The sequence below is a fragment of the Volvox carteri genome, assembly GCF_000143455.1.
Source record: "Volvox carteri f. nagariensis unplaced genomic scaffold VOLCAscaffold_51, whole genome shotgun sequence".
NCBI lineage: Eukaryota > Viridiplantae > Chlorophyta > Chlorophyceae > Chlamydomonadales > Volvocaceae > Volvox > Volvox carteri.
Window position 1 is genome coordinate 116,247 of NW_003307594.1, and position 24,046 is coordinate 140,292.

General features: G+C 55.5%; 2 protein-coding genes across 2 annotated transcripts in view; both read left to right on the forward strand.

Moving 5' to 3' along the window:
• Positions 1–7,351: 7,351 nt before the first annotated feature.
• Positions 7,352–15,069, forward strand: VOLCADRAFT_83195 (uncharacterized protein; the record flags this gene model as incomplete). Its single annotated transcript, XM_002955331.1, has 12 exons — positions 7,352–7,480; positions 8,078–8,356; positions 8,691–8,855; positions 9,221–9,277; positions 9,666–9,752; positions 10,032–10,137; positions 11,055–11,158; positions 12,651–12,783; positions 13,185–13,288; positions 13,693–13,767; positions 14,025–14,091; positions 14,954–15,069. The coding sequence occupies exons 1-12, from the start codon at positions 7,391–7,393 to the stop codon at positions 15,067–15,069; spliced, it is 1,383 nt and encodes a 460-aa protein (XP_002955377.1). The 5' UTR covers positions 7,352–7,390.
• A 4,709-nt stretch (positions 15,070–19,778) lies between these two features.
• The window catches only part of VOLCADRAFT_106779 (uncharacterized protein), a 4,839-nt gene continuing 571 nt past the window's right edge, over positions 19,779–24,046 (forward strand). Inside the window, exons 1-3 of the mRNA XM_002955332.1 lie at positions 19,779–19,945; positions 20,948–21,190; positions 23,241–23,619. Of these exons, the coding sequence (XP_002955378.1) occupies positions 19,939–19,945; positions 20,948–21,190; positions 23,241–23,619 (629 nt within the window). The 5' untranslated portion in view covers positions 19,779–19,938. The remainder of the gene's footprint in view (positions 19,946–20,947; positions 21,191–23,240; positions 23,620–24,046) is intronic.

The following is a 24,046-nucleotide window of genomic DNA, read 5'->3' on the forward strand; positions in this document are numbered from 1 at the left end:
GCCCGCTTGAGTTTGCTTTCGCGTTTCGATAATCCTCCGTAACTTTGGACCCATTGGTCGCAACACCCTAAGCATGGCGCAGTGCGCCAAAAGCGCGTGAGCACAAAGAACGCAAGATTAGCTTTATAACTTTGGTACTGAAAAGACGTTCCTTGCGGCGTTGCCGCTTACTGTGGCGGCGGAATTCCTGTGTCCTCTTTTGTTTGACGCCGTATGACTCAATGAACACAGGCCACATCAAGGCCACACAAGGGCAACAATTAAGGCATGGAAGCTTATCCTAAGGTTGGCGCTTAAGCGGCGCTTAGCATGAGTCGATGCCATGACTGCGTGAATCGACACATTGCGTGACGTCCGTTGACAGGGGCTTGTAGTTAATGAACCTTAAAGCCTGCTTGTTAATTGTAAGTACGCGGCAAGCGAGGGCGGCCGACCCAGGGATGGCTCCCGAGGCACCACTTGGCACCCTTTCAGGACTCATCCAAACTGGCCCCCAAGGCCAGCTGGCGGGCTAAGCAGAAATCCATCCTAGGTCCAAAGTTTTGTAGCTGCCAGAAGAGCCTCTACACTGACACTGCAACCAACGCTGCGCAAAATGCGTGCACGTGCCCAAGATCCGTCAGTAATGTCACCGTTTGCCGGTGACACCGCCAAACCAGCGCGAAGGGGAGCCAATACCGTACGCTGCATGGTACCAAGCGCACCATGACCTACCATGTCCGCTAAGCTGTAGCATGAGGTAACAGGCAAACGTAGTTACGACGATAACTCAATTAATTAGATACCTAAAACAACGGACTAACTGTCGGCAACTGCCATTCTTGTAGATGAGGCCACGATGCAAAGATGACGTTGAAGGTGCATTTAACGCACTGAACGGATACTTACAGGGTTACAGAGTAGGAGGCTTCTGGGGCACTGAACGGATACATTCATAGATGTTATGGCACCGTAGTACAAGGCCATCGCCTTGTGCTACTGGCCGCTTATACCAAAGGTTCCAGTCAACCTCATCTGTAACATTCGGTACTCTGCGTATGTGGGTGCATGGCTTTGGCTTCAAAGTAAACAAGCCGTGTTGAGGTGGGCATGCACCAGCCCTGCACAAGCTCTGCTTGGCTCTGCACACCACTTCACGCCATTACTATCTCCTGCCTCAACAGTGCCTATCCCAAAGGTTCTCGAATTCCCCGCTGCAAACGAGACGAACTCGTCTATGACATATTTCCCGTACATGCTGTATGTGTGACCTGCTCAAAATTAAGGCCTGGCGCCGGCGGAAACTTGTAGCCGCACTGAAGTGGCGCTTGAAACACAGCGCCTAAAACTATGTTCGCCTTATTGCAAGCGAGGGCCGCACCTGCAATACGTGGTAAATCCCTTAGAATGTCGAATATGAATGAACGCACGACGTTGCATTTAATCCCAACAATTCACCAATGCAAGTGTTATACCACGACTTCAGGAAAATACCGATCGGTGGATGCAGATCCCGTGATGTGCCCTCCAGGATACACACCCTGGCGGAATCTATCCCCATGAACAATTTGAAGCACCGAATCGGAGCATTGGCATTGGCCTTGGCATTGGAACTGCATGCTATTCTGGCTGTACGGCTTTACAAAATGTGTATGTAGGCGTGTCTGTACCCCTGGCAAGCAATGTCAAGGGGCAGTTGACCGTTGTTCCCAGGAAAAGGTCATTCCTGCAACGATACTCCTTTTGCTCTTTGGGATCCGAACCAGCAGACTGCCCAGTTTGTCCCTGTCCCACACCATCACCATATGGCAAAGCGCATCTAGGTTAGCAGGTGTTGTATCACGATTGTGCAGACAAGGCGGATGTCAGGTCCCGTGACACGCCGGGGATGAAAGCAACAGCAGGAGGCCAATCGTGAACCGAAGTGCCGGGCGTTCAACAGCACGCGGAACTTACTATCTGCTGCGGTCAGGCGACAAACTCGGCAAGTCCTTCCCGCATGCGGTTGCGCCCGGGCTGGTTTGAGATCCCAACGATTAACTATAACAACGTGTTACTGTCACCCATGTCTGCTTGTAGACGTAGGCGCTGCTGAAACCAACGGAAATATGCTCTGCGAATGCAGATTACCAGTCGCAAGGCGACCGTGCCACCCCTGCCAGGTGACGAGGCAGGATAGCCGAAGGCCTTTGAGATAAAGAGAAGTTGTTTGGTCGCCTGCCCTATTTGATGATGGTGGGCATGTTAGACCCCAGCACTGCAGCTACATAGAGGCCATCCAGAGCGTTGCGGACTCGCCGCTAGAAAGCACATACGGCACAGGAAGGCCAACACAACACCTAGATTATGTGTGAGGGTAAAGGGGAAAGCACAGCGCGGATGGGAAGGGTACTTTCACCAAAGTACACAAGCATGCATACTATTGATCTTCCCCAGCCCAACTTGCAGGGGCGCAAGAAGGCTTCATCGATGCATGCGGTGTGCTTGCGCCTGCCCAAAGGAAGTGTTGGTCGTTCCGGTCACAGTTTCTTCTTCGTGCAGTAAAGATATAAATAAAAGACATTCGGATTTATACCTTCTTCATATTATGGCTGCTTGCGGCCTCTTGGCAAACCGCACCGCGACTCCGGTGAGTGTGGGTGGGTGGTTGTTACAGTGGGCTCCAGACTCACGAAATACTGCTCAGGTCCCACAGTTAGCTTGCGGCTTCGCTGAAAGATTTGTAATTGTAGTCTCAGGTTAAGAAAACTTGCAGGCTGTTCATCTAAGTGCCCTGTATATAGCCATGTTCATCCTCGATTGTGGTACGTTTTGCACGTGAGGGGGGAAAGCCGGCAATGCGTCCTTAATGCTAAGTTTAAAGTAGAATAAAGAAAATAACATTATTTTTTTTGCTGCTGTCCCGCGGGTAACGCGGTGTTTGAAGCCTGTGTCGGACTGTTTGTTTTGTTTAGGGACCAACTGTGCTAGGCGCCTAAAGCGCAGAAGAAGGGTTTTCAGTGGAGCATTTATCCTGTTGTAAAGTCTCTTGTACTACAGTCGCACCGACGATTTGCACAAGTTCAGGACTTCTGCCGCGCTGAGGTAAGGCCCGGAACTAAGTGTACGAAGTAAATACTTCGGGTGCAAAAGAGAAATCAGTTTCACCTGACAAAAAAAGAGGTACATTTTTTCCAAACTGCAGATAGAGATATTCCCGAGATTCTGCCGAGACCGCATGCAATTTAGCCTCATTGCCTATCTCGGGCGGTAGTTCCAGAGCTGGAGACTCGTGGCCACAAGACTGTTACAGTGCAGCTATATACATTGCGATTATTATGGGATACATCTATTCAGGCCAATTTATAGTTCTCTTCATGCTCTGTACCAGCCTGTTTACATGGCCAGCGCTATGTTACGCTCAGGTTCAAGACGACCTAATCACTGTGTATAATCAAAGCCTACCCATATTACTCGACGGCATATCCAACTACAAATCGTAGCGCCTACGCGTCCACGTATTTGCTTTGGGCAAAGCTGGGTTTTCCAGTAGCTTTGGGCACCAGCAGCAGCTCGGCGCTCCCCATCGCGGTCGCAATCCAATTGGAATCTTCCAGCAGACTCGTGTCTATCGGCCACGAAGGCATCGTCAAAAGTGAGTCGCATTTCCTTCACAAAACGTTGCACGTACGTAGCCTTACACGGACGTAGTCTTGCTGCTTGCGTTTCAGTCAAGTTTCCAAACTCTCGCGTCTTGCAATCGACTTTTCCCAGGCCCATTTACATTTTTGGTCCCGTCTGAGTCTCTCACAACAAAACCCGCCCACATGACTCACCATAACCTGTGCCCCATCGCCTCGCCCTCGCTTGATTGGAGGCTTTCCCAAACCCACAACCCGCCCACCTGCCGGACACCGTCCTCCCGCCCGATCGTCGTCAGCCTGTTGCAACGAAACTGACGGTTGGGATACGCTGGTGCTCAACTCCTTCAAATGGCTCGCGGCCGCCAACACGGCCAACCGCAGCACTCTTCGTCTGGCGGCTGCGGCATCCATGAAGTGGTGGAGCAACCCCGCGCTAGGCTTCATCGCACAGGCAGGTTCCCTCATTCATCGCGGGCGGGTGCGCGAGGCCGGTAAACTGGCTGTGGGGGGACTACTTTCAGTCGCCGTGTGCGCTCCCCTCCCGCGTTGTTGCATTACCGCTTGCGAACACCGAGCCCACCCTTCATCAATCCTTCATGATGGCGACTCCTCGCGTCCTTCACCCATCTTCCTGTGTGCCCGCCTGTTCGCCCGTTCCCGTCTGTCCACTTCTCCGATCTGTCTGTTCATCCGTCTTTCCCTCCCTGCCCCGCGTCTCCCTGCACACCCGGGTTCACCCGCAGGCCTTACAAGCCAGCAGCGCCAGCCCCATCACCGTCACGGCGGACGCAAACGCGGATCTGACGGCCATCGCCGCTGGTAACTGGTCCAATGTAGATATCCTGTGGTAAGGTGTCGCTGTTGAGCCTGCGCACGGGTTGCGGCATCGAAGAGCTATGCACTGAACCAGCATGCGAGGGACGACGATAACCCCCCCCGGGTGTCGCTTGATTTTGCGTGTATCGCACCTTGCTCAATTTTTTTGCACAACCATTTCCTTATTAAGCAGTGTCCCAACAGCGGGTAATGTGTAGGCAGGACGGACATAGCACCTGCTGATACTTGACTAGCTGTTTCCACACGCATGATCTGGCTCGACATGGGGCGGCGGCGGCGGTAGCGGGACCCCTCGCTTGCTCCTCTCCTGATCCACCAAGGGGGATAGCAGTCATATGTCGTCCTGAACCGCAAGCAAACAAGCACCACTACTTACTCGCTATTTGTTACATGTCACTCAACATGGGCGGCTGCTGGATAATCCTATCACAATAACCCATTACCACACCCTGCCGTTTGCATCTGTCACGTGCTGCTGTTGTTGCCGTGGCTGCTGCTACTGATGCTACTGATGCTACCCTCTGCTGCAGCATCGACACTTACACAGACTACACGCCCACGCAAATCTCGGGCCTGATAGCTTTTGCCAACCAGACAGGCAAAGGTCTGCTAGTTGCAGGTATGCGTGTCAGGGGGCGTCATGTAGTCCCCTAACAGTCAGGGCGTGTCTTCACGGTGCGCGTACGTGGGCGGCACGTGTATGTAGCGGCACGTGTCCCTTAGCATCTATCATTGCATGCCCTGCAAAATCACCATTGAAGAGCGGTCTAGCTCAGCCGCCAAACAAATGAACAGAAGTGTACGTGCTGATAACTAGTACTAGTCAAACGTGTACACGCATGCATGCGTTACGTTCACGTAAGCAGTGCCCGTGAAGCGCTCGTCCGCGTGAACGCATGCACAGGGACCCTCCGTCGACCCACACGTAGCGTGCAAGTGCAAAGCCCCCTCAACCAATTTTCACGTCCACCCACGATCCTTATGCGCAATATGAAGGCCACGCCTGGAACTGGGGCGCCTCACACCCCGGTGCCAACATCTTCACTGACTTGGCAATCAACAAGATTCTGTGGCCGCTGGGCTTGCTGGTCACTACAGACGCACAGTCGGGGCCTCAGGTAGGTCGGTAGTTGGGGGTAGTTGCTGGGGGTAGTAGTCCGCCGCCCGCATAAGCCTACCGCTTATTGTGAACGTATCGCTCAGGCTGTGAAAGGATATATATGCACCTGCGGGATGAAAATCGCGGCAGCTATCAGTGTTTCCCGAGAGGACGAAAAAACCCAGTGCCTGATCGACGGCACGGAGTTCAGAGGAGACTGTTTCTCGGGAGTTTCTGCACGCATTTGCACAGTGTACGGCGCTGTCGCGAGTACTCTCGTTCGCAGTCAGGAGTAAAATATGAAGCTCGTCGCCTGCTGCTTGCCTGTACCACCTGGCTGCTGGGAAAGCGACTCGCAATGACGCACACATGGACAGTAACCTCCGTGGTGTTGGTGTGCGGTTCGTCGCGGAGGCTGACTACCCGTGGATTAACCGATGCATGCAATGCACTTCATTCGTAGCTTCCGTCTTCAGCCTCCGCCCGCGTGTCCGAATGCTATGATGTGTATGTATCCGGATGTGTATGTGCCCCAGCTACAGATAGAGTGCGCTAGCATTCTTCAAGTGGTACTCCGAACTGCGGTGTGCACGCCTACCATCCTGCATGTGATGCACGTATGGATGTACACACCACACCACACCACACCACACCACACCACACCACACCACACCACACCACACCACACCACACCACACCACACCACACCACACCACACCACACCACACCACACCACACCACACCACACCACACCACACCACACCACACCACAACACCACACCACACCACACCACACCACACCACACCACACCACACCACACCTGGGTGCAGGCCCCGCCGGCGTCGCTTCCTCCGCGTCATTGGCTCTACTACAACGCCCACTACGTTGTGGTGAGTGTGGGTTGGGCGAATGAAGCGACGGCAATCTACTTGGCAAAGGAAGTAGGGCAGTGACGAATGTATACCTGTAGACGTGCAGATGTGCAGTCTGAGCCATGACGGAAGGAAGCCTAGTGAAGGACGGACGTTTGACCTGTAATGAATTACAAGCAAAGGTCGAACAGAAATCCGGAAATCTGGTGACCGCTTTCGCCTAAACGGCCCCCGCCTGCCTCTACCTTGGTTCACCCTGTCTGCCCTACTCGGCCATTTCGATTGACATGGTCCTCTACCTATGTGGGCAAGCATGCACGTCCCCATACACATATCGTTACTGGTGCCTGCCTGACACGCCCATGCATTATGCAGAGCTCTCTGGTCGCAGCAAAGGACGGCGGGCCCGCGTTTCCGCCGCCGGCATACACTTCGACAGGTATGTATAGGTGAATTGCGGCGTGTGCTACATTCGCAGCTGTCCACCGGCACGGGCCGGCGGGTGCCCGGGGACAGATAATTGGATTGCCGTGCGCAATGAAGCATCCGCCACGGAATGCACTACAGCAGTACAGCTCCGTTCGTGGCCTACTTGCCACGGGTGCCAGCTGCAGGCGAAACGCAGCTGTACTACTGTTACTATTACTTGATACAGCGCCGTCGGACCGTCGTTTGTACGTGCGTGTACTTGTGGAGCAGCGGGCTGGCAGCTAGCTTTCGTTGTTACCTGCGTGGCTGCCGTGGGGCAGCCCTGCGGCATGTTGCTTGCCAGCTGAGCTGTCAGCAGGGGTCTGTGTGGAGTGCATCCACATCGCCCCCAACCGTGCCACCGGCCGTGTTGCCGCATCCCGCCCTCCCCGCGCGCCGTTCCCTCCTCCCGCATTCCGTGTCAGTCCTCCAGACACTTCAGCAGCTGTCAAGTACGTTGTCAGACCGAACCAGCAGCGGCAACATCAGCGGCCTCGACGGGATATGGAACATGCTCGACTCCATCACCGGCCGCAGTGTCGCCATAGGGCCCAACAACCCGCTAAACGTCACTGCCGCCAACAGCAGCACGGTCATGGCGGTGAGTGTCTGGGCCAGCGCCTCGCGCTGCTGTATGTGCATGTTGAGAAAATTTGTCTATGTGCGTTAGCGCGCGCGCGTGTGTGTGTGTGTGTGTGTGTGTGTGTGTGTGTGTGTGTGTGTGTGTGTGTGTCTCACCTTTTTTGAGTTGCATTACTCTTTAGGGGGCCTGTACGAGCCCTGAGGGGCCTAAGGGCCAATCGATAGCTGTCCAAAGTAATGGATACGTGTGATCTATGCTATAGGAGGTGCAAGTCGCACGCTCCTGCAGGCATACACACACGCACGCACATACATACACACACGCAGAGAGTCTCTTGCTCGTCGCTCCTTGCTGTTACCCACGTGTACGGGTTCCGGATCAAGAAGCGATACCTCTTGCTTAGTACTACAAAAGCTTGCCTGCGGCGAGTAGATGTGATCGCTCTCAACTGGGGGTCGATACGCGCGCAAGTGTACCGCAAGGCGCCGAGCGGCCGCAAGCCGCCGCACATTTCCGTTGCTGCCGTAGCCGCCGCTCCTTTCAGCTGCCACTGCTACCCTCCTGCCCTCAATCTGTCGTGCTCTACCTGGTTCTATAAATGGTTCATGCATTCAGGTGATGATGGAGGTCATGGCCATCAAACGCGGCGACATTTTCAACCTGACCGCCTCCCCCTCTGCGCCACTCTACCCGGGCTCGGTTTCTGCAAACGCGACTCGGGTTACTGTCACTCTGACGGTCAACGCGTCGTACAACCCGCCGCCGTATAGGTTAATGTATGGCGGCTATCCAGGCCGCCTGTGGCGGTCAACGGGGTTGTATGCGGCCCCCGGTGAGATCATCAACATTACATTGGGTACGGCAGCCGCAGTCGGCAAGGGCCTTCAAGTGCAGGTACGTGGTGCATATGTACGCATATGTAAGGCATGTAGGTCCTGAAAGGGAGAAGAAACGTTTCCGCTGGCCCGAAATTTTGGCATGTGTAAGGGTGGTTGTTTTTGCCATTATGCTATTTATTTTATAAGAATATCAGTTATATAATCTGCACTAACAATAATGGGAATCAAGGACATGCATATGCGTGCGAAACACACATACACACGCACACACAAATTTATTTGGTGCGCGGCACCCCTACTTGCCAGCTTAGGTCGCATCCAGTAAATCAGCTCGAGTCGAATCCGGATCCGGTACAAACAATCAAGCGGCGTACGACATGCCCTTGCAGATCGGCGCCCACACCGACGATCTCACATCCCAGCCCATGTGGTACCGGATGCCGTACACCTACACCCGCGTCACTCTCAAGGCCAACATCACATCAGCCGGCAATCCGCTTGGCGGCCAGGTTTTCATCCTGGTATCACCGGGGACAAATCTGGGGGCTGTACAGGTGGGTGGGCTGACGGTAGGATTGATGTACCTGCTGCCGCCGGGGCATACACGTAGGGCGGCACACGTTTCTGTGTTGCTGTTTGTTGCCTGCCTGCCTGCCGCCGCCGCAAGTATGTATGTGTGGGTTGCAAACTCCCGTGTGTGGCAAACTCCCTTCCATCCTTGTACTTTTACGAGCCGTCGCGCATCTGCAGGACGCATCTGCATGACCTATAATTGGTTTGTTTGTGTGGCCACTCCCCCCGTCTCGTGCGCACACACACACACACACACACACGCACACACACAATATATATACATATAACATAGAATATATATTTGGCCCGTGCGCGACTTGTGCGGCTTGCGGTTTGCCGGCCGCAGGTGACAATCAGCGGCGCTGTGCGGGCGCCTTGGTTCCGTCTGGGAATTGACACACCGGTAAGTGGAGAGCCTCTCTTGAGCGTGCGCCCTGCTGGCTGGCTGGCTACCGCTTTATTACGAGCAGCAGATTTGGGCAGGTAGTACGAAGTCCCCAGCGTCCCCGCGATGTAGAGCACTTTGACCCGACCTCTCCATCTTCTGCACTTTGACTGTTGTGCACTGTGTCTACACACCCGCAACCGTCTTGGCCAACAGACGCACATGTAGCTGATACAAACATGCACTATTCGTATGCGCTCCTAGGCAGGTGGTTTTCCTGCCTAGGCATGATGCATTCGGGGCCCTGCTGGTGGTCGAAGTGAGACACACGGTTGAAGAAACGTCCATCAATTTTGCTTGCTGTTGATTACGTGGACGCTACCACACCTTGCATGCACACCCTCAGGCCACCTGGGTCAGCACTGTTCGCGACTACCCCGCCCCTTGGGCTGAACTAGATAGTGGGAAGATAATTCTCATGCTGCCGTCCAAGGTAAGCGACCGGATGTCTTGGTGAAGGGATGGTGGGTGAATGGGGGTCTTGCATACTGCTGCTGCGGCGCGTCTGTGTTTCCTACGAGACACAGACACACGCCCCATCTACAGCTGGTACGTATGTACACTTTCAACCAAGCCAATAACCAATTCCCCCAGTCACCGACCATTCCCACCTACCTACCTACCTACCTACATAAGAAGTAGCCAAAACCCATCCCACGTATGTATCTAAATAATTCCTCGATGTACTTATGTACACCACCACCCGCTACAGGCCATCAGGAACATGTCCGATCCGACAGCCGTACTTGAACATTGGAACCAGGTCCTGGACAACATGGCGGATCTTGGCTCCATGTCCCGGCAGAGGGCGCGTGCAGGTGGGTAGGTGGGTGGGTGATAGTGGGTGGGTGGGTGGGTGGAAGTGTGCATATCGGCTTCCACGCTTACGTAGGTAAACCTACCTGATGTGATGCACTCAATGAGTTGAATAAGTTTAGGCATACGCTTTGTAACTCAATAAGGCAAGTCCGGAGGCGTTGCTGTTACTTGTCCCCCTTGTCTCCTCCCGAAAGTCTACGACCAAGAAGATCCTCTAGCATGGCTGTATACATGTATGTATGTTGTTACAGGGTGGTTAACTTCGCCAGCGGCCCCCTTTCCCGGGGCAGTCCCTGCTCTCCCCTGCTAGAGGGGCACCCTAATCCGTCACCCCATCCAACTTCAGAATGTATTCGTTGGGTTCGGCAACTCACCACCAGCATCCAACCAAATCTAGCGGATCAACGGCGCATCAACTTAGTTCCTGGTTAGCTCGCAAGTTGATTTTATCATGTCCTACATCGTCCATATGATGGGGGACCACCTCCCATTTCATCACTCCTCAAACACCCGAGGAGCCGGCAGGCGGATTTGATATGTATGTATGTATGTGTCGTATCCTGGGCTACTGGTGATGATGATCTGTGCCATCACATCTGGTAAGGGGGATGTAACAGTGGTATGGTGCTATCGTGCGTCAACAGTTTCGGTTCGGGTAACTGTCATGCTGTACTCGGAGCGATTGCGTAATGTCAACGAACGCACAGAAGAGAAACCTTTTTTTGTTCCAAACCCCGCTTCCTCCCTCGACGTCTAACTAACGCTTTAACTAAGTAATATGCTGCAGTTGCAACTCCCACTGCAAGCGCTGCCCCTGCTGCTGCTGCCCCTGCTGCTCCTATGTGTTCCTGTACGCATACGCATTGTGTGGTTGCCACTGCTCTCTGGCCGCTGCTGCCGCTACCGGGATGGACAGAACGCTTCCTGGTGGATGCACAAATTGGCGGTGGCTGGATGCACTCGGGGTACCCAATCATGGCGTACGATGTCACAAGTGTATACAACGTAGGTCATATGCATGTTGATGGTGATCATTATCGTTCTGGGGCGGCCTCTGGTGGCTGGTGAGTTGTTAGCTGCTGCACGTGTGTGGTGATGAGGGAATATATTTGGACGGATGAATGCATGTGGTGGAGAAGTGGGGAAACCACCCAACCACCCAACCACCCACCCAACCACCTTGACCCGCTCTCCAACGACCCAGCCATGAATGGCGTTCCGGTGCTGGCAACCCTGGGTAGATGCGGGGGTGCACGTCCCTTTGCAATTGAAGCGAGCCTCGCATTACACAGGGCAAAACATATTCCGGAATCAATGGACTTCCCCACCTAGCGTATCGGATATTGTAATGTTACAGAGTGGGAGGCTTCTGGGCCACTTTATCACATTGTCAGTTCTAGATCATTTATCACCTTATAGCACCATCCACCAGTACCACACTGTACTTCGCCATACGAACTGTAAGTCCAAGGCGGCCGATCCAGCCTTCAGGGACCCCACCTCATCCATTCACCCGAACACCCGAAGAGACGGAGGGTTCGGCAATCGCCACCAATCCAGCGTGCGAATCTGGTCCATCAACTGTGACCTCAACTCCACATCTCAGCAGCTAGCCATAGTCTCGCGCTCCCGACTAATTCGGGGGTCTCCCCAGGAATCGAACCCAGGACCTTAAACTGCTAATTGCAGTAGTGTCAACCCAGACCAGACCAGATACGCACATGCATGCATTGCGCCTTAGGACCGGCGTTGACTCGCTGGCTCCCTTTCTTAATGCGTCAAGCATGCCGCCTGCTTACCAGCCCAACGTCAATCATCCTATTTGTTTACCTACTTACGTATATCCATGTGTATTCACCCCCTGAATGCATGTTTGCCCCGCAGGAAGTGCTGAATGTGACCTATCTGCAGGTGGGAGGCAATGTGCTCGAAATGTGTGGAAGGGTGTCCTGGAATCCCGTTAGGGCCTTATTAGATCCATGTGAAGAGGCGTGGGGTGCGGCTTCTTGGTGGTGGAGATGACAGATGCACAGCATAGCGATGTAGGCACCTGACGGCATGCAGCCCTGTTCCACCGTTGCCAGCCAAGCGCACGTCCGGCCACCCCGTTGCGTACACGTACACGTGCACGTACTGCAAACGAGCGCACCCCGGCGCTGCCCCTCCCGCACATGCCGAGTCGTGTCGTCCCTTTCCGCCTGGGGGCGAGCGGAGGCGCATGTACGCACACACATACACACACAGGCGTGCGTCCTCCCGGAGACTGTTGCATACGATGTACCCCCCAGCAGTCTCAAGAGATTTGCAGCATTTAACTCGCTGACATGCTCCTGCGGCGTAGCGCATGACTACACACATAAAACTCGCCGCCGTCACATATGTACATACATACATACTTAACTTAGTAAAGGCGCGCTCTGTGTTGCATTTGATTACAACCAGAGTCTATGTGCGCGCTTTCTCCTACCAAGCATGCGCGCATGTATCTATTTATGTCATGCCTTGCTTGCAGACCGAGGGTGCCTGGGGCCCCTTCCACGAGTTGGGCCACAACCACCAGTGGAGCGAGATGCAGTTCTCGGGAACCACCGAGAGCTTTGTGAACCTCTTCACTGTGTATGCGCTGGTAAGATGGCTGGGGGTTTGTGGGTGGGGTGGTGGGGTGGGGTGAGTGCCATCTTGTGCCATCGGGTCGTTTGTCGCAGGACAGTGCAGCTCGGCAAACAAAAGGTGTACTACTTGGCAGGAAGTCGAAAGGCCCTCTTGAGATACTGGCAGGGTGCTTCAACCGGTGCTTATACACGGTTACATACAAGTGTGCTGTACGGCAGTTACATGTATGTTTGTGCACATGTACGCAATGTGCAAGACCCTAAGAAATTTCCTTCACAGTGCTCCAAACTGTTTTGTTTGGAGGTGGAGGTTCTCAGGATCACGACGAGCTTACCCTACCTGTGCACTGTGAACTGTGTACTGCCGCATGCACCCGCACCCACGCAGGAGAGGACGGGGGTGCCCACGGCCGCCTGGGGCAACTACGGCGCAGTGTCGGCTGACGGCCGTGCTGCCAACCGCGCGGCCTACTTTGCTAATGGGGCTCAATGGGCCGCGGACTGGTCCGTGTGGGTGGCATTGGATACCTACTTGCAGGTGGGCTGGTTGGATGGCAGATGTAAGTTGGGAGCAGATCAGAGTTTCTGCATTGCAAATGGTGGTAGCTATAGACCTGGCCGGCCGGCCTGCAGGCAGTGCAGAGTGCGCGTGTGGGAGCTTGCCGGTTCCTTACCTATCACATTTCGGGTTGTCTGGATGTGTTCGCTGCTGGCTGGTCCGCGGACCGCTTAGGTGACCAGGGGGTGCCCTTACACAGCGGCACGTGCCCTCACAGATGTGCCTGTCTGTCTGTCCGCCACGGCTCCGAAAGGCGCTATCCGTACCCGTACCGTTCTGCCTGAAGGTGTACGCTTCAACCCATGATACTTTCAACCCATGCGCCTGAAGAAATTTCTACGCACGTCTCCCCCCCCCGCACGTGTATACGTCCGTCCGTACAGCTTAAGGAGGGATTTGGCTGGGATCTTTACAAGAACCTGTACAAGGTCTACCAAAACTTCACTTACCCTCTCCCGGTGCGAGCGAGGTTTTGATGGGGCTGGACGTGAGAACCAGTAGCAGTCAGCAGAAACGGGATAATGTCCAGTTGGGAGTGAGACGAGTGACGGCCTCGCTTTGCAACACAATAATGCTGCATCTGCTGTCGTACCGGCGGGGCTGATGCTGCATTTGCTGTCGTACCGGCGGGGCTGATGCTGCATCTGCTGTCGTACCGGCGGGGCTGATGTAAGTGTTACGGTAGGTAGGTAGGTACGTGTATGTATGTATCTAGCAACCCGGTCATCCGGTGACCCGTGGGCCCATGCGTGTATGTGAGGTTACAGCTCAGCTACCGCGTGGTGTCCCCTGCTGGGGGGGGCGCTATATTTACTAGGAACCCTGTTGTCCGTATGTCCACACGTCGTCATATGTATGATGTTGTTACAGGGTGGTATATGTATGTATGATGTGTGGGACAGGGGGCCATATCTTCACCCGTGGCCGCTTACCCTGCGAAACCCTGCCTCCCCCGGTGTTTCGGGGCACCCTCATCCAGTCACCCTAGCCGAGGTCTCAGTGGATCGCCCAGGTTCAGCACCCACCACCGGCATGTATGCATTTATGTATGATGTTGACTGTGTTGTGGGCTTAAGAGCCGGGGGCCCAGGGCCGAAACACAGCGTGGGGGGCAGACGCACATGTATGCATGTATGTATGTGCTTTCATATTGGCCCACCTTCACGCGCAGGACGACAACGTGCAGACGTTCATTCAGACCTCGAGCCGCATTGCGGGTGAGTGTTATGACGAGCTCAGCTGGACGGGGCGGGGCGGCGCGGGGTGCGCATGCAGAGGCGTGCGCATGCTGCTGGCAACCACGCGACCCATTCGCCTTGTCAGCCCTTGCAAGTAGCACTGCTCTCCAGAAAGCTCGCTATATCTGCCTCATTCGCGAGTCGATTGACTATCAGTTCCATCCTTGGCACCAATCCTTGTCCAGCCGGCTCACCCATGTTCCCGGTTAAGCTCCCCTACTCGTCCCCGCGCTGTGCTGCCAGGTATCTAGCCATTGTGGCGGTTGCTGCATTGACCGACCGCCACCACCATTGCCTTGTTGGATTACGTTATGCCTCAACACACACTCTCTCTCTCTCTGACACACCCGCACACACAACCCTAGACCGGTTATGCGTCCGCTCCTCGACCGCTTGCTCGTTGCAGGTGTGGACCTGGTACCATTCTACCGGGCGTGGGGCTTCCCAGTGACCAACCGGACCGCCAACCTCACAGCGGGGCTACCGGAATGGAGGGACAGCCCGATGAGGTGGGTGATATGAGGACAGAGGAAGGGGACGAGGGTCGTATGTGTGTGCCGTATATGCATGTGCACATACGCATGTGCATATGTGCGTATCTTGGGTCGCGCGCGTGCACGTGCTCAAGTACGAGTAACGAAATGGGCCTGCCTGCTGCAGGGCTTGGGGGGTGACGTGGACGGTGCTCAAGAGGACGACTTAGGGTTTATTGCGACATCATTTTTGACTCCACATATAAGCCCCGAAATCGCCTACATACCCGATGCGGAACATTAGCTCAAAACTGCACACATAGCCCTCCGCTGCAATTTGTTAGATCGTCCCTTAGGAGGTGGCGAGACATATGCACACACACACACACACACACACACACACGTACCGATCTTTCAGCTCCGAATTACATCGTGTCCGTAGAAACAGCTTATGGATTGTCTCTCTCGCTGCGTTCCACCCCTTCCTCGTAGGCCGCCAAGTCCTCCCCAAAGTCCTCCTTCAGCTATGCCTCCACTTCCGCCTCCAAGGGCGCAGTCGCCACCGCCACCTGTGGTCACCAACACGACTTCCAACACCACCCGCCCGCCCGGCCCCGTTCCCATCCCGACCTGCCGCGTAACGGACCGCGTGTGTCGGGACTGCCACCACTCACCGGACGTGACCAACGCCACCGCCTGCGGGTCCTGCGTGGCGGAGATGCGGCAGCAGGGACTGAACCCGTCTCTCTGTGTTGAGTGTGCGGGGTACGGCAACACGTCCTCAGCTGTACAAGGCGTGTGTATGGCGGAGTGTGTGATGCAGGCGGCATCCAGGGGTACGTGCGTGGGTCCCTAGCTAGCAGGGCGGGAGCAGGCAAGAGGAAAGGGTGTGCGTGCTGAACTGAACCAGCAGAAGAAGAAGGAGAGGGGGAAATGCAAAGACTTTCCTTTATTGCTGCGTTGCCTGGCAATTAAGCCGGGACGTGCGCTCGTTGCAAAAAGCCGTAGATTTTTCTAGAGGGATAGGGAGAGGAAAGAGGATTAGATAAGATTACACTATCACTACCCCTAAAATACAATCTACGGGATTTTCCCTGCTGAGGCGCATCCCTCCCTAAATTCACATACTCACGCACTTTACTTAATGATTAGAGAAACACGCGGATAACCTCCCCTCCCCCCTCGCAGGCCTTTCCTGGGCGTGCTCGAGGATATGTGCCAACCAGCACAACGTGGGTGAGGACCCCGCCCTGGCACGGCAGTGCGCCACTTGCATCTTGGGCGCGAAGGACGCCTGGGCGTGTGCCCAATGCATTGAGGTGGGTACGCGGTGTGGGGTGAGTGCATCCGGTTGGGTGCATCCGTCTGCCGCTTTGCTACTTTTGCCTTCACGGCTACCCGCCTCTGCCTATCTGCTAGCCATGAGTGTCTGTCTGACTCAGGCGCCCATGACGGATCAAGCACTTTTCCGGGCCAAGCTGATGACCCCATCTGTCACTATCTTACATGCTTTGGAATGGGCCTGTTTCCGCAAATACCCCGCCACGTCGTGTGCATCCACCGTCTCACGCCGCACTCGCGCGTTGTTACCCTGATCCGGTACCCCTCGTCGCCGCTCTCGCACCCAACGCAACCAGGCGACCCGTTGCTTGCCCGACTGGCAAGACGCCAGGGCCAAGTGCTTTGAGTGCGTTGCCTCGGGCGGAGACGGAAGTTCCTGCATCGGCTGCTCCCGCCTAGGTTCTTTCACCGCACGCACGGCCTGCATGGCCTCCTGCTCCTCGGGCATTGCTTCGTGAGACCCCGTCAAACGCAGTCATAGCAGCGGAATGAAGGTGCAGGTGAGGGGTGCAGTAGACCTTTTGCGCTTGACTCAGAAAATGACCAGGCCGGGGTCGCCAGCTGGCTCTGGCAACCCGTTCGCCCATCCCAAGGTCCTTCGTTCAATCGCGCACGAAGGATTTACGCATGTGGTTAAGGTTAGCCGTTCAATGGCGCACAGCCCACGGCCAAGGCGATCAAGAGGTACAAGGTGGGGCAGTTATTGATTGTTTTGGAGTTCCGATGCCGTTCATGTGCCGCTGGGAAAGGCGACACGAGTTATGGGGATGTATGAGCAGGCGGCGATTGGGGCCCCCATCACAGGCACTTGCCGCTGTACCGTACGCACGATCGCACCACGAGCCAGAAGCTGGGGCCAAATCGCTGCGTATTGTCGTTACCAGCTTACCTGTATGGCTAGTCGATGGGTCTTCGCGAAGCAAGGGAAGATGCGGTTTTGCTTGGAGGGTCGTTATCTCGGCGGGCCACTGGGGGGCCGGTGGTCGTGCCTCTCATGAAGGTGGTTGGCGTCTGTCCGCTTAGGGCGCCTAACGGCCGATGTTCCAAACCCCCTGCCCTCATGCACGGACTAACTGGGTCGGGGCTCAGGGCAGTCTGCAATTTGGACGCGCCCTGCCCTGCACTGCCGGGGCGTTTGTTTGTTATGTGTCTGCGTGTTCCTGATTGCCTCGTCTGAAGTGGTCGTCAGCTTCCCGCTTACCGTGTGTGCGTATCGGGCCTATTATTACATTCAGCATGCAGTCAAACAGACGGGACCTTTGGTATCGGTCGTGATCTTCTTTGTGTCATCATGAGACCGCTAGCTCGTCTGGATTGAACCTGGTACGGGGCCGCCACCACCGGACAATGTGCACCAGGAGGAGTGGACACGCAAATATACACGCATCCACGAATCCAATGCACACATGCATACACGCATGCATATACGTATATATAAGGGTTTGGCACCACTGGTAAGGCGCGACCACTGCCCCCGGGAGATCCCGGGATCGATACCCGTTAGGGTCAAAAGTTCTTCCGATGGTGGAAGGCATTGCGCCCCTAGTTGGTGGACGGTGGTGACCTGGGATAAAGTTAACCTGCGAGCCGACCAGGAACGGAGTTGGGCCGCTGTCGACCCGGCAGATTCCGTTGGATGCTGGTGGTGGGTGCGGAACCTGAGCGATCCACTAAGAAGTTGACTAGGGTGACTGGATGAGGGTGCCCCGAAATACCGGGGAAGGCAGGGTTTCGCAGGGTAGCTGCCACGGGCGAAGATACACCCCCCTGTTTCACACATGCATATACGCACACACGCTGGCTGACAAGCATGTGATGCAGTCATTGCGATTTGTATGCAGTTATCCAGTTTTGGCATGTCGTCGTGAATTTCCATGCAAGCACGCCTTCCTCACGCATCACTTCGGTGTCCCGTCACGCACCTTCGTGAAAGGGATTATGGGTGCATGCTCATCCTAGCAATAGCTATATTTGGTAATGTGGTAGGTCATCGTATTCGCAGTTACTTGCTTTTGCAATTCTTCATCGGCTTTGTCCGAGTTGCCGTACCCATGCGTACCAGTTTTTCATTGCCTAATAATTGGATGGGAGCGAGCGCATACATCCTGTCTGCCACCTTCGCGCTCTACAAGACCAGAGACCACGCTGATATATGATTGAGTGTGATAGAGGGGTTAATAGATGTGCACACGTGGGGCCACTAGCCTGGCAGTCCCTACTTCGCCTGTGTGTTTTGGGGCTCCCTCAGGCTTCCCATCCACGTATGCCGACTTCCGCGAAGTCAGTGATACGTATGCCGCATGTGCTTTTGTGCAGAACATCCATGCCTCGTGTGTTCAGCGCATCGTATATTTCGCATTTCTATCCCTTCGCCCTTCCGTCTCTCCTTCCTTAGCATTATTCACCTCCAATTCCTCCTGATATGTATGAAGCTAGAAAGCGCAAATGGTGCAGGGCGGGTACGACAGCAGATAAACAGGCAGGCAGGTAGGGAACAAACCTCCCACTGCTAGCGAGAGCATGCTCAGATATTGACCCTGAATTGGTTTGTTGGGATGGATGAAATGTGTCCACGTGCTGTAGCGGCGGATACTGGCTGGGGTTGTATTTACCAGGTCTGTTGTTGTATTTTGTTGCAAAGTGCAATATGGAAATTCCAGAGGTATTGCCTTGCCAGAGTCAACTGCACACTACGTTCATATAGAGACCGTATGTGCGGCGGATAGTATCGGATGGTTGGCATGGTCGCGCTGGTATCCTTTCGGTCGCTCTGCGTTTTCCACGCGCAAGGCCCGGTGCTTTCAAGGGCACATGCTTTCGTGTCTGGCTTATTGGCAGTATTTCTAAATGTGGTTTCTAGTAATCAAATGGTTACTGAGATAACAGCTCCCTTCCGGAAGGTGGCCACTACTTGGAAAAGCAGCTTTCGTCGCAAATCAGTGGCCTATCGATAGCTCTTGCCGTGCCATACCATGACGATCAGGGGCCGTACATACTGGTACGTACGACCTCTGTCTCCGTACATGCATTCTACACAAACCTCGCGACATCCATACCCCACCCTCGCCCCTCTCAACCAACCACAACCAACCACAACACCGCCCTCCGCAGTGCACCGCACCAGGCGGACATTTATATACATGGCGAGCCGACGTAGTTCTAATGCCGTACAACCAGCCGGGCAAGAATACATCCACTCATCAGAGTCCCAACTCCAGCAACCAGGTTGTTAAAGGGTCGTACTGAGCTACGAGGCAGACAGAGTCGTCAACAAAGTTGTTAAAATTGTAGCTTAGATGCGGCAGGAGCAAAGCGAGTATAGCCTCTAAGCTAGGTTATGTACGGCAGCCGTATGGCTTGCTGAGAATTCGAATTTACTATTTCAGCTGACAGCTCCATAGTTCCGGCATTCTGCCTACACTATTGGAGCTTATTATTATTGTTGCTCTCACTTTTATCCAAGACCTTACCGACTACCCTCAAGCCTCATCGACGCTCTACCACAACGAATCGACATCGCCGCGGACCTGTCACTCTCCGAGGAACAACCAGGAGCTCCGTCACAAAAAATCAAAAAATGACGGGTAAGAGGACAAAGGCAACGGGAGATAACCTGGTCAACGCAGGAGCGGCCGAAGCAGCCGGCGAAGGGGGATCGGGCCAGATGCTGCCAGCCAACCAAAACGACATAGAAGCCGCCATCGATACTTTGAGCGGGAACATAGACCAGCCGACTCTTCACCAGCTGCTGCTGGGCGTCCTGTCAGCAGCGCAGGCCAACGCGCGGGTCCCTCTTGCGAGGGAGAGACCGGCAGGGTGGAGTGCGGGATTCGTTTGGTAGTGCACGCCGGAACGACCGCAGCCGCTATGACCGCTACGACCGGCGCAGCCAGCGTGACCGAAGCCGCTCTCGCAGCCCGGCTAAGCGTGGCTGATTAGGATTCTGTTGGGCTTTGTGTTGCTTGACTCTGGCACTGCACCGATCCTACCCCCCTCCTTTTTTCTTAAGCTCGCTCAGTGGCCCCTCCGTGCAGTTCGCGGTCGTTGTTGTTGCAGGGGCCCACAAGTCCGACAAACATTATTGGGTTGGAACGGAGTATGCTTTGGCCCAATCTTTGACAAGACTTGTTATGCTAAGTTGCACATCCGGTCTCTTCCAGACCTTCCACCGCTAGAAGATGTCGGACCAAGTTGTACCCTGGAGGGAGGTTTCTTTGTAACGCGCGCGAGCTCTTGCCCTTGGTGGCGCCTGTGATTGGCCTTGGGGCCTTATTGCCATGTTGGCTCGGTCCTGTTGACCATGGCGGCTTCCAGGCCCAGGTGGCCGGCTTCAGGCTGGACCTGTCCTTTCCTCCGTCCGAGTTCCCCTCTTCATGCATGTACCCAACAACGACAGAGAGGCATCAAACAGGTTGATGGCTCTGGTGGCCCCGTCCCCTGCGGCGCAGGTCGCCCCTGAGTAGCCTGTTCGGTTTTCTCCGTCATCCCAGGAGGGGCGGCTTCCCACCGTTTCGTAGCCTCAGTCGCCAGGAGCCCCGGCCTCTACTCATCTCCCCCTCTTTTATCCTTTGTCTCTTGCAATGCAGAGAATTTGGCCGCCACAGTACTGGGCGCACTGTTCGTCGCCGCGGGTTTTAGAGCCCCTCGCCCCGCGCAGCCCCCCCCTGCCCAACGAGACAACACACAAGTGGAGACCAAGAACACCGCCAAGCGTCCCGCACCCGGCCCTGCAGAGCCCACCCGGCCCCGGACCAAGGTCGCCCGCCAAGCCCAGGAACCACATCCAGACCCAGGAGCCCCTTCGAGGAATGAACAAGCGGTCCCAGAAGGTGAGAACCCAGCACCTTTGCCTGTTGATCCGCCTTGTGAAGCCACACCTCCTAGCATGGGTAGCAAGGATAGGCCTAAGATGCGGGGGCGTTTGAGAGCCTGTGCCGCGGTCTGGAAGGCGACAGTGGTGAACCAGCTCGTGCTGAGCTGGGTCCTGCAAGGGTTCCCTCTGATGTGGCACTCAGGACCTCCCCCCCGGCCGTACTGGGGCAAGAATCACCAATCTGCACGGGACCACGGGGATTTTGTGTCTTCTGCCATCGAGGGTTTGCTGGAGTCAGAGACCATCAAACCTTGCCAGTCCCGCCCTTTCATGACCTGTCCTTTGGGCGTCGTAGAGCAGAAAGGCAAGCTCCGCCTCATCTGGGATGGACGCGAAGTCAATAAGCACCTGCACATCCCGGAGTTCCGTTATGAGTCGCTTGCGCAGGTCCCAGGCTGGCTAGGCCCCAAGGACTACATGTTCACCCTGGACCTGAAGTCTGGCTACCACCATATGGACGTACGCGAAGCAGACTGGCGCTACCTTGGTTTTGAATGGCAAGGCCAGTTCTACGTCTTTACACAACTCCCTTTCGGCCTTGCCTCCGCCTGTTGGGCATTCACCAAGCTAACATGCGAGATCATGCGGACTTGGAGACGGAAGGGCTGGCGGTGCTCAGGATACATCGATGATCAGATCCACGCCCACCAGGATGCCCAGACCCTCATCGCCCGCCGCACCATAATCCTCGACCTCCTTGAGCGCCTGGGGTTCTGCATGAACCGTGACAAGTCAATGATGGGCGAGCCCCAGCAGCAAGTGAGGTACCTGGGTATGCTGTTAGATACAGCTAAGGGCGTGTACATTGTGCCTGAAGATAAGCGCACTTTCCTGCTCGACTGCATCCGCTCGGCTCTGGGAAAACGGCGCATCAAGGCGAGACAATTGGCCTCCATAAAAGGGCAGCTTCTGTCCATGTCCTGGGCGTTCGGGCAAGTAGCCCGCCTCTACACCCGGGCTCTGGGGCAGGATATTGAGTCGCGCCACACCTGGGATACCCACATCCGCTTATCTAACGACGCAACTGCAGAGCTCGAATTCTGGCTGCGCTGTTTCGACCGGTTTAACGGAACCCGTGCCCTCTGGGAGCCCACACAGGTGCACTCGGTCGTTTTCTGCGATGCAGCCGGGAAATCCCCCAAGCACCTCGGGGGTTGGGGTGCCTGGACGCTGATCGACGGGAAGTTGGCCCAAGCCCGCGGTAATTGGGGAGTAAGGGTCAGTTCGATGGGGTCAACGCCCCAGGAGCTCCAGGCAGTCCTACACGCACTTCAATCCTTCAACGGTCCTGCAGGCCTACGACACCAAGTCGTCCGGGTGATTACTGACAATCTCAATTGCGCCAACGTCCTCAACAAAGGGTCCGCAAAAGCCGAGGACTCGTACCGGATTGCCTGCGAAATCTTTTGGTACTGTATTGCCGAGGGTATCACACTGCAGGTGGAGTGGCGGCCGCGAGAAGAAAACACTCTGGCGGACTACCTCTCAAAGCTGCAGGACCGGGACGACTGGATGGTGAACCGTAAGGAATTTCAGAGGCTCAACACCGCCTGGGGCCCCTTTGACATTGATCTTTTCGCGTCACACACCAATCACCAGCTGCCACAATACTATTCCCGCTTTTTCACGCCAGATACCGCGGGTGTAGATGCCTTCGGTTCCACTGGGGGCGGAATTGCTGGGCGAACCCGCCTTTCTGTTTGCTACTTAAGGTCCTGCGGCACGCAGAGCTGTGCAAAGCACGCATCTGTCTGATCGTTCCCCTCTGGCCGACGCGCGACTGGTGGTCCTATCTGACTCAAGACGGGAAGTGGTTTGCGCCTTGCGTCCACGGCCTAAGAGAGCTGGGCAAGGCGTATGATCTTTTCCTGCCAGGGTCTTCGGGAAACGAGATCCCAAAAGGGTCCGCTAACTGGCTATCGCTCGCACTTCTCATCGATTTCCAAACACCTTCCCCGCGCCGGATCGCTGTGCCCCCCGACCCTTATGCCCCCCGGCTTTCACAGGAATAAGGGCACGCGCGCAGACACTGCTTGGCCAGGTGCCCTTGGACGCTAACCCCATGATCGGCGATCTAGCTCTGGCGTTGGCAAGCCAGGCGCACAAGGCGCGAGCTAGCAGCACAGTCGCCCAGTACAAAGAGCCATGGCAGGAGTTCCTAGATTGGGCAGAGCTACTACACATTCGGGCGAGCGACATTTACGACATCAGGCCAGAGATAGTGGCCATGTACCTGATGCACGTCTACCAAACCGCGCAAGCGGATGAAGTAGGTCCGGGTCGCGTCGCGNGAGCGAGCGCTGCTATTGCCTGCCATTTCTTTCTCGCGGGCCGCCCCTCACCTACGGAGCACCCAGCATGCAACCTCGTTCGGGACCTGGGCAGGTGCACACTGCAAGGGAAGAAGCTGCACAGGGAAAGCATGCAACCAGAGCATGTCCGCATGTTGGCCGCTCACTTCGCTGGGCCGGATGCCTCACTGCCAGACCTGATGATGTTAGCGGCCATATNCGTTATGTTTCGCGGGTTTCCTAAGGTTCACGAACTAGCCCACATCTCCGTCAGGCTGATCTGCTCACCCTGCACGAAACTCACATGGGCATCACACTGCCTAGGGCCCAAACGGAACCAGGAGGGGCAAAGGGCAAACCATCCGGATCCCGCGCCTGGGGGGGCGGGCCCGCCCAGGGGCTTGAAAAAAAGGCTGCCTGGCCTTGGAAACTAGTTCCGGTCCCCATTTCCCCGGGGAAGAAGTGGTCCCCTGCTTCCCAGGGTTTAGGCAAACAACAAGGCCCCCCTTGGGACAAAAACC